The sequence below is a fragment of the Temnothorax longispinosus genome, chromosome 2 (assembly GCF_030848805.1).
Source record: "Temnothorax longispinosus isolate EJ_2023e chromosome 2, Tlon_JGU_v1, whole genome shotgun sequence".
In the NCBI taxonomy this organism is placed as follows: Eukaryota; Metazoa; Arthropoda; class Insecta; order Hymenoptera; family Formicidae; genus Temnothorax; species Temnothorax longispinosus.
In genome coordinates this window covers 2,721,746-2,736,343 of record NC_092359.1, presented here as the reverse complement: position 1 = coordinate 2,736,343, position 14,598 = coordinate 2,721,746, and the positions used below count along the sequence as shown (strand labels likewise).

At 39.8% G+C, this 14,598-nt stretch overlaps 1 protein-coding gene across 2 annotated transcripts; it reads right to left on the bottom strand.

The window, feature by feature from the left end:
* Positions 1-4,406: 4,406 nt before the first annotated feature.
* On the bottom strand, positions 4,407-13,803 carry LOC139808507 (baculoviral IAP repeat-containing protein 7-B-like). Of its 2 annotated transcripts, none has more exons than XM_071770563.1 (3): positions 13,318-13,803; positions 5,473-6,294; positions 4,407-5,299 (listed from the first exon to the last, which is right to left on the bottom strand). In XM_071770563.1, exons 2-3 carry the CDS (start codon positions 6,259-6,261, stop codon positions 4,949-4,951), a joined length of 1,140 nt encoding a protein of 379 aa, XP_071626664.1. In that variant the 5' UTR covers positions 6,262-6,294; positions 13,318-13,803; the 3' UTR covers positions 4,407-4,948. The 2 variants fall into 2 exon arrangements, with proteins under 2 accessions (XP_071626664.1, XP_071626663.1); XM_071770562.1 differs by lacking the exon at positions 13,318-13,803 and adding an exon at positions 7,114-7,264.
* Positions 13,804-14,598: the final 795 nt, after the last annotated feature.

Here is a 14,598-nt window from a genome sequence, read left to right as displayed (position 1 = left end):
AATGCAACACTTCGACATTTTAGAACACTCTGAACATATTAACTTCCGCAAATTTGGAGATATCTATCTATTTCTAATTTTATTATATTTTTCAGTCTTTTCTACCCCTATTTCATATATAATTCTTTTAAATTCGGTTGATTAGACTTAGCTTTATATGCGATCAAAGTTATGGATCTTTGATCGCGTATAAAGCTGGGTCTAATCAACCAAATCTTAAAAAATTATATATGAAATAGGGGTAGAAAAGACTGAGAAATATAATAAAATTAGAAATAGATCGATATCTCAATATTTGCGGAAGTTAGAGCAACCACGGACATTTCTAAAAAAATTTAAAATTTTTTTTAAAAAGAACCCCTTTACCGATTATCGCCAAATTCAATACCAACCTTCCTTGAACGAGACTCTATCGATTAAAAAAAAAACAGCCCGATATCTCAATATTTGCGGAAGTTAGAGCAATCACGGACATTAAATCTGCACATACACACATACAGACATGCGATTTTAATGCGATATTTCGACATTTTAGAACACTCTGAACATATTGGCAGAAAAAACTCAAAAACCAATCTCTTCGTTGGTTTCTTCTACCCCTATTTCATATATAATTCATTTAAATTTGATTGACTAGACCCAACTTTATGCGCAATCAAAGGTTCATATATGAAATTCACGAAAACAAAGCTTCCTCTATGAGGAAGCAAAAAGGACGGTGTTTTTTTCTGACTTATCTTCATAGATATTATAAGACTGAGTTTAAGAGGGGTAAATTAGTTCACATAGATATCTCACTCGCTCTAAAACGCGAGCATAGTACCCTCGCGCTCATACTCACGGCTGAATGTTTTTGGTGTCTGGGGGGATGTTTGGCCCTTACGATTTGTCTAGCTAAGCACATGTAGTTTTGAAATAGTCCGCTAAGTAACATATATAAAAATCAAGCGTCAGAATTAAGTAAAGTTTATTTTTTTTTATTTTAGGGAGCTTTAAAGCGTCTGGCGGAAGTTATGGCCGGCGGAAAGTGTCTGGCAGTGTTGAATATTATTTTGTAATAATATTTTATAAAGTATATATAAAAATCAGCTTTCAGAATTTAAGTTAAGTTAGTCCTATTTTTACTTACCTTTCTCACCTGGTACCTGTAAATCGGCCGTCTAACCACCTTTGCAGGTACGCAGGTATTCAAAGTTCATATGAACACTACTCAATGTCCCACATTTTGTCTTTCACAAAATAAGTTACGTCTGGGAGCCCTGGAATCTTACTCTACTGGTTTCCATGCACGCGCACGCGTTGCCGCGTGTAAAATTGCACATCAAACACATGCGTTTGAAAGAAGCACGCGTTTGATTGGAGTAACCTATGAAAACGCATATGTTTAACGCGCGTTAATTATTTCTTAATTTGCATTAGTTCAATAAAAATTTTGTTTCACATACCTAATTTATTCCAGTTGAGCAAACTAAGTCTTACTGCGCTGTTATTAAAAAAGTCTTTAACCGTCAGGTTCATACCGCGCAAGTTTTTATCATCTACTTTATTTGAATGCAATTCTTAGGCAAGCGCGTTATGCATTACAAACACAAAAGAAGAGATAACTCATTTTTCTTATTTGTTAAACGACGCAATTAACTCACGTGCCGTTTTCTTTTATCACGCTGTTCTTATCATTAAGTGGACGTGCAAGGATCACATGCGCGCATGGAATGCCGTTGAAAAACAGTTTTTCTCTTTTGAAATTTTATTTCGTATTATAATTGTCGTCATTACATGTGTATATGAATCGCTACTTTTTGTACAGTATTATGTCAAAGTTATTTTGCCCAGGGTACACGTACCGATTGTCACAAATGCATTTTATCGCAGATATCTAAAAAAAAAAACGCCATATATCCGAAAGTTGATTGGTTGGTTGGTTGGTTGGCTCAACGCGAAAATATCTTTGCCATAAATATGCATTCGTGATGTAAAAATAAACATTTATCATAAAAATAAGCATACAAAAATATATAATATACTATATGATGTATAAGTGTATACATATATAACGATGTACTGATAGAACAGAATAACTTTGAACAGAGGGAACGTAATTACAAGGAGAAAATTTATTAGGAAAACAATTACGCAACATAAAAACGCAAAATTTTTGGTCTCGTTTCCCATTGTTGAACACACAATGTTATAATTCAGCTTCGTTAACGCAAAAGAGATCGTATATACCGAACGACTATTATACCTAGTAGAATCCTATTTTCCAGACGATTATCATATATACTTATAACGTGCATTTATATACCAAGTCCCCGTATATTAATTATACATTCGCAAAATAAAGCGAAGATACCGTAATGTTGTTCCGTTTTAAAATTATTTCGGGTAAGTTATTCGAAAAACAAGAATTATATACAATATTGCATTCTTTCTAAGAATTATCCTTGAAATGTGGTTGCTGGCATGTGTGTATCTATTGTGTATAACTTTGCTAAGTTCAGCTCAGTGAAGCCGCTATGTTGCTGACGTTTAAAAATTATATGCATACTCCTCTAACTCCTTATACTCATACTTATACTTCTCATACTTATACTCCTCTACGTGTGAATACGCTAATTTATTTTAAATAGACCTAATATATACAAAAAATATTTGCAGATAAATTAAATATATTTTCGACATTAAAATGCAATTCCTGTACTGGTCTAATTAAGTTATTTACGTTTAAAAAGATTACGAAAGTATTATATACAGAGGATAGATAAAATAACGTGAACACTTTGTAGTGTATTTCCCAGTTCGTATATGTTCACCATTATTTTACCCATCCCCTGTATGTGTGTATGTGTACACTGCCCGTCAACGATTCCTTTCCTGAGGTATATAAGGGGGGAAAGTTCTAGTGATTTTAATAAGAACAACCAACAGCGTCTTTAGGCTTCTATATGTTCCTCCCTTATCTCAGGATAGGACGGGTCGCTGACGAATAACGTACGTACATATACACCGAATCTTTTCAAAATTTCTAATTTAATCGATTAGTCGATGCGTGAATATAAACATAAAATTTTTACTTTTAGGAACTCGATTCAATTATATAATTGTGGGCCACTTGTATATGATTGTTTCTTTTTACCTTAGGTTTGTTCGCGTCGCATACTCCAATAAACACCAAGAGCACTTGGATCACGGATAAAAGGTGGCGATTGGAGCAGATTAATTTTTGGAGTGCGTTGGAGTGGATTAGGAGCATGGTGGGGCATGCGACGCGAACAAACCTTTTGTTACCTTGGTTTTACGTAGAATGACCAAGTCTGAGGCTTATTTGATGCAATAGCAATCTTATGTGAAAGAATAATGTAAATATACTTATAAATGTGCGCCAATGCAGCCATAAGAGCTACATCCTTTATGTATTATCGAGTATACTAAAAGTTCCTCGTTTCTTAATCTTAGATTTATTAAATTAAATTTATTGGCCATATTACCTATATGAAATGATACACAACACGTACATCAACAAATTCTTACGTCGCTTTAAAGATAATAATTGTCCATTATTTCACTTAACGCTCGCAACGCTTCGCTTCATTTTATCCTTGTTATTTGTCAAACAAGGACGAATGATGCTCAGCGTTGTGAGCGCCAAGTGAAACGTACCCTATCGACGGTCAAAAGCTTATCTCACGTTGCGAGATCCATAATAGCGATAGGTCGAGAGCCTTGAAACTGAACATTGCGTCAATTTTGTATTATCAACACTAGTTGATTTTTATCAACCGTACCCTGGTGTGCTTAGATTTGTTATGTTTAAGTTACAATATTTTACACTTATGGACAATAATGCGTTTAATAATTTGCGGTATATTAATATGTATAAACTACAACGAAGCATGTCTAATAGATTATAATAAAAATTAGTGAAAAAAACAGGCTGATTAAACTAAATTTCTTCATTATAACATATATTGCTCTTCAATTTGCCACTAAGGAAGATTCAATACGAATCGAAACGTTTGGCGATCACATAAACGTATATAATAGACTGAACATTGCCAATTGTAGAGCTTCTAGCAAGATCTGGCGGACAAAAAATATGCTTGCTGAGACGCTTTTCTTTTCTAACCTTTTGGAAAGAAGGAAAGATGGAGAAACAATCTCAGCAAACATATCTTTTGTCCTTCAGTCTTGTCAGAAGCTCTCGAATGGAAATGCTCAGTCTATTATACAGGCGAAATCATAAACTAAATGTTGAGATATTCGTTAACTTACACACATTTTTATGTATATATATGGTCTTATTCATCATTACTCATCATATAATACTAATGACTAGACTTCATGTCGTGTTGCTATTTGTACTCGTCCAATATGGTGCTGCTTTATCTTTATCTTACATCACAATGTTTTCTTTTTTTTCAGCAAATATGGAATTGGGGGAACAATATAAACTCGAAAACGTTCAAATAGCAACGTTCCGTTGCAGGTACAATCTATCTTTTCTGATTTTAACGACTTCCTGTATTTGCGTCGTTCGATAGTTAAAATATGAAAATTTGTGATATGCCATATGTGTTTTACACACCGACTAACAATTTTGCAATATCGATTATATAGCCATATATATGTATATATATATTTGAATATAGGAACATCTATTACTTCTTGTACAACGATTACAAAGTACATTCACGATTTGTTAATATTATAACGGAATACGAGATAGAATTGTGGTCTCAATAGAAAATCCTTTCTATTGAGAACCACGACAACCGTGAAGTTAATGTTTCATTAACGAGAGTTTCAACATTGTATAGTTTGTACCTGCTAACCGGTATGCTACATGAGTCCTGTCATTCAGTTTTGTTTGAAAGTATCAGTCTTTATGATGATAAGTAGAAAATTTTACAGCAGAATCCGCAGATTATTTATCACATGGATAAAGACACTATGAGATGTACGCTTGTACAGTACGTTCAACAGGCTTACGACATACGCCGCATATTTTCATATTTTTCGCACACTCCGCACACGCCAATAAATGTCCGCACGGCATAAATACGATCCGTACTTCTCTACTGTAGCAAATTTTGCATGATCTTGCATCCTTGTCACATGGCTTATCACCTTGGACAGATTGTTCTTCGCTGCTAGCCTCTCCTGATACGGCACTTACTTCTGTAGTATGAGTTTCTTCAGAATAGATCGAATTTTGAGAGCTTCCGCTAGCAATACTCTCAGCATCATTATCTTTCTCAATTTTCTCACCCAATTTATTAATTGCAGACGGTATATTTTCCTGAAAAAATAAATAAATAAATAAATTAAAATTAATTATTATACATTAGTTGTTATACATTCAACATAATTAGTTTATTATTTTTTAAATAGATGGGAATATTTATTACAAATATTGAAATATACAAATTGTACAATTCTAATAACAATAAATATATTTTGTTAAATACTCACTGCTCCGACGTACGTTCTCCCGGTAATGCTGCTTACAAATTCCGTCCCTTTAGTTAAAATCAGATAAGGACAGTATTCGAACCACTTGGCGTGCTCTACCCAGGGATCATCTTCTGGCTCCCAATCCCTTAATCCTCCACCACAGTGATAGCACAATGTTTGATCGCCACTTCCCGTGTAATAGAAACCAGCAGTTGCTAGTGTCTCTTTAGTTTGCGACATTGCTTTAGGCCATCTGTCGAACGAGGCTAATCTCGCAGCATAACTGGCATATTCAGGATGCTTCGGTCTTGAGGCCATCCCTCTCAATTTACAATTTACTCTTTCTTCTATCTCCTCATGGTCTGGTCCAGAGTAAGGCATATATATCGAACCATAAGGTCCACATACATCCACTCCTTTAGGCACAGGTGCCGGAATCGTGTTAGGATCTGTACCGATCGGCACATTGCCGCACGGAATATTACGAATAAACCTACACCTCCCAGACCACCGTTGATGATCGGCCATCGGATTGTCATCCACCTGCCATTCGCATATTTCTATCTGGCATTCGAAACATTTTACCTTGTCGCTCTCTCCAGTATAATAAAAACCCGCGGCCGCGAGTTTCTCTGGCTTTATCCATAAACATGGCCAGTTTTTGAAGCTTTCCAACCGGGTGGATTCAAATCGATAATCGGCACAACCGATATCATCTGTTTCGTCGAAAAATAAGTGAGACGTTATTGGTGAACTGGGTGGCAAACGGCTTTGAGGAATCGTGTAGTGTTCGATGCATCCAGTCATTTTCTTAATGTTTGTAAAGATGCCCTTGTGAACCTGTAAAGAAGAAATAAATATCATTAGATGCTTAAATTTAAATATAATAACAATTTTGTTATACTATTTGACGCAGAGTGGCAGCAAAAATTGAGTAGAATCTGCGTTTGCATCTGTCAATAGTCAGATTGTGTTGGTAAAATACTAAACGTCACCTGTCCTACATTGAACTTTCGGTACAGGCTGCGTGGGTCGCCTCATATCGTCGAAACTAATAGTTTCGTTTTCAACATATATTTACAGAACTATAAATTTATTATTATAAAAAGTAATACTTGAGAAAAAGTTGTAACAATGTTTCCACGACAATGGCAACTACATTATACATAATATTTAACCATTAATACATAATTTTAAAATATTCTTATAAAATATCGTATGGTAATGATTTTTATGAAATATTTTATGATGTTACACGAAGATATCAAATAGCTTGAATGGAAAGTTCAACGTAGGATCATGGCGGATTCATGCGTGGGGCGCACGTGGTAAGGATACGTTATATGGATACAATTGACGCCAATTTTCCAGGGATTTCCGATCGAGTTTGCTGACATACTGTGGACACTGCGGTCAGTTCGTTTACCGAATAAAACTGCACAAATGTGTGCGCGGTAAGTACTACAGGTGAATACAAATGTCGACGAGCACGTGGTTTATTAGCGAGCAAAAAAATATGTAAGAATAAATTTTAACTGTCATTCTCAGCGACGCTATTTTTCCCTGTGTGGAAAATACCACCTGCCGCTCGCCTGATATATTTTATATTAACGCGAACGAAATAAGAGAAGGAAAAAAAAAAGGACCGAAAAAACTTACATCTATCCTGTAACCCACGTTCCGCATCGACAAACCGGGACTAATCGGGAGCGTGCGGGAGCGATCTCGTATCTCGTGATCGACTGAGAACTTAAGAGGGAGAACACGAACACGTTGTCCACGTTGGAGTTTAGAGATTGGAGTGCGCAGCCGCGTCAACGTCGCCATTAAAAATAATGCCTTTTATACTATCGCGCGATTGCGGGCAAGATATAAATCGCAAAAAAAAAAAATAAAAATCATAATACAACTTTGAGCTTTATCGCGTATACGTGCAATTACGCGTAGTAGCTTTTTATGCGCACGTGTGTAAAAATTGCACGTAAAGAAGTAAAAGCGTTCTCCAAACATCAATATTCTCGATATTATTATTCCGGTTATCGTATAGTTGCTTCTCAACTTTCGACGTATTTCGTGAGTGAATGAACGTATCGGACTGTCAAAGCTGTCGCGTCATTAAAAAAAACGCACATCATAAAATAAACGAATGACGACTCTCACTGTGTTCAGCAGAGAAAGCAGATGAGCGCACAGCGATTCTTTAACGTAATTATTGGTTCCTGCCTTTAACCCGTCACCGGATCTCATTATAAAGAAAAGAATCACGAGGCACTAAGCTGCTTTTTCTGTTAAAATGCAGTTATTATTATTGCGCGATGTATATACGCCTTGAGCGTACGAATCTCGGACAATTTGTGAGACTAAAGGCCATTGCACGTAACAAAGTTTTAGTCATAATCGTAAGGCCGTAAAAAAATAGACCACGCACACTCGATTATTCTTCGAGCTCAAGGAGAATAATCGACTGTGCGTGGTCTATTTTTTTACGGTCTTACGATTATGACTAAAACTTTGTCACGTGCAATGGCCTTAAGGGCCAAAGCACATATGACATAATATACACTGCATCCTAGTTTAGAAAATAGATTTTCTCGGCGAGGTTTCTCCACGAAGCGGAGAGGGGCGACGATGTGATATTGATAGCATGTTGTTTGATTCCGTCGAAAAAGGCGTTTTCAGCTCTGATCTTGCGACAGGGCGCCGCGGCGCCGTACTTGTTGCCAAGGGAGAGCTTGGGTCGAATAGCATAAGAAACTACCAAATCAGTTTCCGTTTTTACTAAAGTGCGAGGGGACAGCATAACACCGCTATCGGATTCGTCGCCTCTGCAAGCCTGGATAAAGAATAGCTTAGGTTTGCCCGCGAGCGTTATACATTTATCACCGGCGAAAGGCTTCCAAAGCCTGTCGGACTTGTAAATGACGTCCTTCGCGCATATCCACATCGTGGACGTAAGAAACGCACAAGCTTTGGCGTATCCTGATTTGTCAGGTCGAGGACTACGGACTACGACCGTCGTATATCGCTACGCCATGTTATGTGCTTTGGCGGAAATGGCGATAAGTTGGGGCCACTATTTCCAACGTATGTTAACTTCTGATCGACTGTTAAACTTCTCAGAGTAGTCAACAGAAGTAGGCTATTTCGATAGTTAACGGTCGGTTAGAAGTTAGAAGTTAACGTTGGAAATATAGTGGCCCTAAGTATTTTCTAAGAAATTCTTATTTAAAAACTATTATATTCTCATCATACAATATCTGAGGTATTCTTTTACTCCCTTTCCGGTTCTCCTTTCTGGATAAAAGAACCAATGAGGAGTACAAAAGACGCCAGCAGGTTTACGGATAATAGAAAGCGTGCAGATATAAATGCCTTGGGAATGTGCCTGTCTAAATATTCACGCATTATGACCGTTGATCACTCGAGAAACGGCAACGCTGTCCCGAAGCAGGATGGAGGTGATATTTCGCAGTTGGGCGAATAATGACAATAAAATAAATAATAATAATTTAACAATAATGAATAATACAAGTGTAATTAATTTTACATTACTCGTGATTTTTTTTTTAATATAATTACACGCGTGGAATGTATTTTACACCTCAAACATTGCATCTCAATTTTCATTATTTTCTTCGATGATTTACATTTAAATACAATTCAATTTACAATTTAATTGATAACATTCTATATATCTTTTAGATGAAAATTAGCAAATATTCTTTAATTGCGAGACAGTTTGTACGGCTCTCGATCGATAAAAAAGTTTTACTCGGTGAATGTTGTAGATTTCTTAGGCTGGAATGTATTTTACACCGTATACGAGTAACGTAGGATTAATAATAATGATAAATAACAAAAGTAATGAATAATACAAATATATAATTAATAAAAATAAATAATGTAACAAATTTTTCGAATAACCAACAGTCATGACGCGCAAACATTCGGACTGAGGGCACACCAAATATGCCTCCGATATGCGTGCAAATTTATACGTTAAAAAACATTTTTATGACTTCGCGTGTACATGTAGATCTACCCACGAAGCCGTGTTGCTATACATCGACAAGAAATTCGACTTCCCCGAGAAACTACCAACGCGCTTCAGAAGGAGCACAGCTGTCAGCTGCGACACCGGGTATATGCAACGTTGCCGTTGCACGGCCTCTATTTCTGTTCGTCTTATTACATTACACGAGAACGCGACGCGTATACCCGGGCGGCGGAGTGAATTGTAACGGTAGGAGCGCCTGGCAACGTGTGTGCCCCCCGTTCATCTTCGCTCCACTTCGTCGAGGCCCGGATTTCTCGTGAAGCGGTGATAAAGAAATCTCTCCTGAATTTATCACAGAGCTCCGGCGAAATGAGAGGATATTTTCTCAAAAATAATGAAATACTTAACGAAAGCTCGAAGTTAAAAATATTTAAAAATTCTCAGGTTATAAAACTGTTGAAAAGTATCGACAATCCGCGGTATTTATTTACGAGGAATAAGTTCAGCCTGCGACGAGACACGGGAAATGTCTCTCTCATCGGCGAGAGTCCGTCGGGTCTGGTGCAAAGTTGCTACGGCCGTGTGTATTCGAGATCGCCACGTTCGCTGCTTGCTAACTTCGCATGGCTAGCGACAGCGTCTCGTTAAAGAGGAAACGCCTCGGTCACGACGACGCGACGGCAGTGATACCGTGAAACCGAGTCATCCGCCTGCATAGCTGACTCTGCCGCAGCTTAACCTTCGTTCGTCGCCCACCGCACGGGTGTCCCCCGCGTCCCGCCGCTCCAGGGGAACGGCGTCTTTTCTCTCCTCATTTGTTGACGTCAAGGTGCGGCACGCCGCGTGCTCAGATAGGGGGACGCCGCCCGAAAAATCGAGACAACACCGTCGCGATATACAGGGTGTTACGAAACTATCGACGCAGTCCTAATCTGAAACGATCTTGATTATCTCTTGGCTAAGATTCGATTAGACACCTGCGCGGAGATTTCTTTCTTATCCTCGGTATCTCACGATCGAGACTAATTCGAGCGCTTCGAATCGACTGCAACAAGACTATTTGTTATTGAGCCAGTCATCTTAAGCCCGGTGTCCACGATGCAAGAACTGTGTCCAAGTTTCGGTTTAAGCCGATCAACTTGCAGCACTTACAGAAAAGTAGCAGTTTCATTGACTTAAACCGAAACTTGGACACAGTTCTTGCATCGTGGACACCGGGCTTTAAGGCTTTATTCACCAGGAGCTCCATGTTTTCTCAACAAAAGTTTCCTCGCATATCGCCGCGTTCTCGCTAATCGCGACTCGAGTCAGCCGTGGCGAAAATCAATCCGCGGATCAAGCTGAGAATTAAATGCCACAAAGCCCGTGTTCGTACGTTTTGCAATGACATCTCCTGTATTGCAAATGACGCATTGAGACGGTCGAAGTGCACGCTCACGCATGCTACACGCGGGAGATACACTTATCGGCCGGAGAATTACAAAATGACATCAGCGCGCAGCGCTCCGTTTCCTTTGGACTCTCGAGTCTTCTTTATTATTCCCGGCCGCGAGAGAGCTGGCAACAAGGCGCGACGGAAGCGTACAATCGAAAGGCCGTCCGACAACCGATTTCGCCAACGTCGGTCGCGAGGAGCTGTCGCCGTTGGCGCTCAGTCCAATTTCATATAAAAAAAATATCCGAAAGACTCGAGATATACGGGAAACGAGGCGTGTTAGCGTATGTTCATTTTTCATCTTTACTTCGGAATGGATTCGAGTAAAAAAAAAGAACCGCACACAAGTCCTCAATTCGGTTGACTATGATCAGCTAGATAGACATAAATGAAATCCAGCACGGACCTCCCGCGTTGAAGACATAGAAATGAATGATCTAGACGCTACTTAGATACCACTATCTTTTGTTAAATATTCTCTGCAATGACAAACAAGCTTATCGAAAGTCACACACACAACTCGAGCGTGATTATTATTCTTATCTCGTCTCGGGGAAAAAAAAAGAAAAAAAAACCAGAATGAAATCGTAGCTCGATTCAAAAGCGCGGGTATTATAGTGTCTGAAGAGGCTTTTCTGGAAATTAAAATACATGGCCGCAGGTCTGAACTGTAAGGACGCCAGGGATGCCAGACGGCAGACCGGACAGCATGCCAGCTATCAGTAACAGTATGTGGTCAGTAACAGTAGGGAGTGCTGTTTCAGTCTTCCATCTGGCATTACTGATGGCAAGGGCCCGGAATCAGACTTGCCAGAACTTGTCGCGCCTCAGTTCGAGAACCTACTCTGTCGCCACAACCCATTGCGTATTGACCTTTCGCGTCGAAAGGTTCTGTTCGGTGTTCGGGCCCTTCAACGCGAAAGGTTTAAAAACCTCTCGGACAGCCAAATCAAGTTGCCGAAATTTTGGGAATGAGTCACAAAGGAGACAGGTAAATGCCCTCATAATTCGTCAAAACCTTTTGTAAGAGACAGACAGCAGACAGAGTGGGGGAGGGGGAGGGGGGAAGAGAGGAGGAACGAAGAGAGAAAGATAAGAAATGCACATGTGACAACGTACAATTTTTTATACTTTATATTAGAAATTTGTGGTGCTGTCATTCTCATTTTAACGTTCATTTTTAATGATTTTTTTTTTTTTTTTATAGAATCTGATATAAGAAATAACATATTAATTAGTTATCAGCTATTAATTAATTCTTACATCTGATTACTTATCGATATAAATCAAGTGTACATTATATACGATAAATTTAATAAATCAACAGTTTGTTCTGTAATAGCTGAATTTTTGAATTTGCAAAATTTGTAGCAGACGCTTTCAAAATCTGTTCTCGACAGATTTGGCTATCCGGATATAAAAGAAAATTTGATTCTACATTTTCGACTTATTTTCTCATGTGGAATCATCCTTCTCGCTTCTACCACCAGTTTTTCTGAGACACCGCATAAGTATCATCTATCTCATTTTAAGTGCGAAAAATATAGCGTAGAATAGCAACAAAGACCGACATGCGTGATCCGAGTTTCAAGTTTCCTTTTCTCTTTCATAAAATTCTTTGCTCGCCAGATGGTTTCGGCAGTGCCTGACATTTTACGACTCTTTCAACATAAGTTGATTTCGCATCCTGTTTGCAAAAAATTCGTTTTAAAGGTCAATCTTAGTAGAAATAATTTTGAAGTCTCTTATTTTTCGCGAACTCTGTCGATCAAGAATCTTATGGTAAAAAAAAAACAATTATTTTCAGATCTGATTCCAAGGGGATGTTGACGTATACAAAAAGCAAAACATTTAACTTGTTTCAAGTTCTCCCCGCTACTCTCTCTAAAGATCCCTCTAACGCCGATTACTATTTTTTTCCCTTTCTTTTTTTATTTACGAATTATTTGCCCCCCGCTAGTTACATCGCCATGCTTTCCGCTAACGCAGGACCCGCCCAACAATGTTAGATAATAAACGACGCCGCGGAACACACTGCGTCAAAAGGTGCCGATAAAGAGGTAGGGAGAGGGAGGGGAAGAGGGGGAGGAGAGGGGAGCGGCAGACGGAGGAAAGGATGATAGTAAACAAACAGGGCGAATCGTATTTTCAAGCGTTTATCAGTTATTTGCGGTCAACTGCTCTTATCGAATCCACGCTATTTTAAATATTTCAGCCTGTTTTAGCCTCGCATGTGAACAATACGTGACCCCGCTACGCTCGCGTGAAAGCGCCAGGCCGTCGGGCGAGCATCCGGACAGATGGTAAGAGGAGATACGCGACAGGAAGGGGGGAAAAAAATAGAAAATCTCTCTGGCGTTTCTTACACAAGGAAAGATTTATTGAGGAAAGTGCGACGCGCGAGGTGGTGCGTGAGGCAGAAGAAACGTACCCGAATCGATTTTGGACGACCGGATTGCTGTGAGCGGCGACGCTTGCTTTGGCCTTTCCGCGCAGCTGGCTCCGCCACGCACGGCTTTGTTCCGTCGATCGGCTCTCTACCTCGGTTATGCCGTTTCGTTTCGCGACTGTGTGTCGCGAACGTTGCGTTGTAAGTATCGAGCGGGTTTACGCGTTCGACGTTTCGCTGCTCGTTCGCCCGCGAGGATAACGAGGCTTCGCGCACGGTTACAACACAGCGGAACGCGTACGACACTTCACGTATGCTCGGACGTCACGATCGCTCGCAACTCGCGCTACTCGGTTCCGTGGAGTTTCACAAAGCCGCGGTCCGTATACTACAGGCGCGTACAATCGCACTATACTATAGAATGGAACGTAGGAACACAGCAATGGCCGAGACGGCTTCTCTCTCTCCCGAGTCTCCCTTCTCCGTTCGAGGCCAACGTACGCACCAACGCCGCAACGAGTCGACGCGATGCCACGGCGCTGACGGCGCGGCGCCCGCGGCGGTGGCAAAAGAGATATTCCAATATTCCATTCCCCTCCAGTGCCTTCCAGTGCCTTCCACCTCGGTAGGGGGATTAGGGAATATGCTGGGGAATCTCACGGAACCCGTCTGTGCGCAGTTACGGCGCCGCAGTAACGTACAACCGTGGTTTCTATACATTCTCAGCCCCCCTTCCATCTACATTCTCTTCCGCCGCTTCATCGTTGGCCGTTGCTGCCTCTGCTGCCTTCAGCCGCGAGCGACGTGGGGAGCCGGGGGACGTGGCTGAACCGGATAAAGGCTCTTGCACCTCGCGTTCCCACGGAAAGAAATTTTTACCCTTCTTACATTCCTTACCCTTCTTCCCTCTGCCCATGATTTTCGCAAATATATATGCATTATTTTACTTTTGTTTTTAATATCTATGAAGCATATGTATGAAATATACGACAAATTTTTTATCGCGCATCTTGATATATCGACTGCGGATGGAATTGACGAATTTTTACTCGTTCTTAGAGTCTAGTTTGATTTTACCTCAAGTTTTGCTCTCGACATGACTTATAATTTTATACCTTGAGGGGACTTTGCCGCAAGTCCAGTTGCTATGCGAAACTCGTTCACAGAAGGGTGATACGCAACGATATCTTAACACGTTGACTGCCACTGTGTAATTAGGTAACTCTGTCCCCCGACGCCATTTTTATAACGACACGTTTATGCCACTTAGTTACATTTATTCCTCATCAAAGTGTAAAATAAGATTTTTTATTTCCCTCCTCC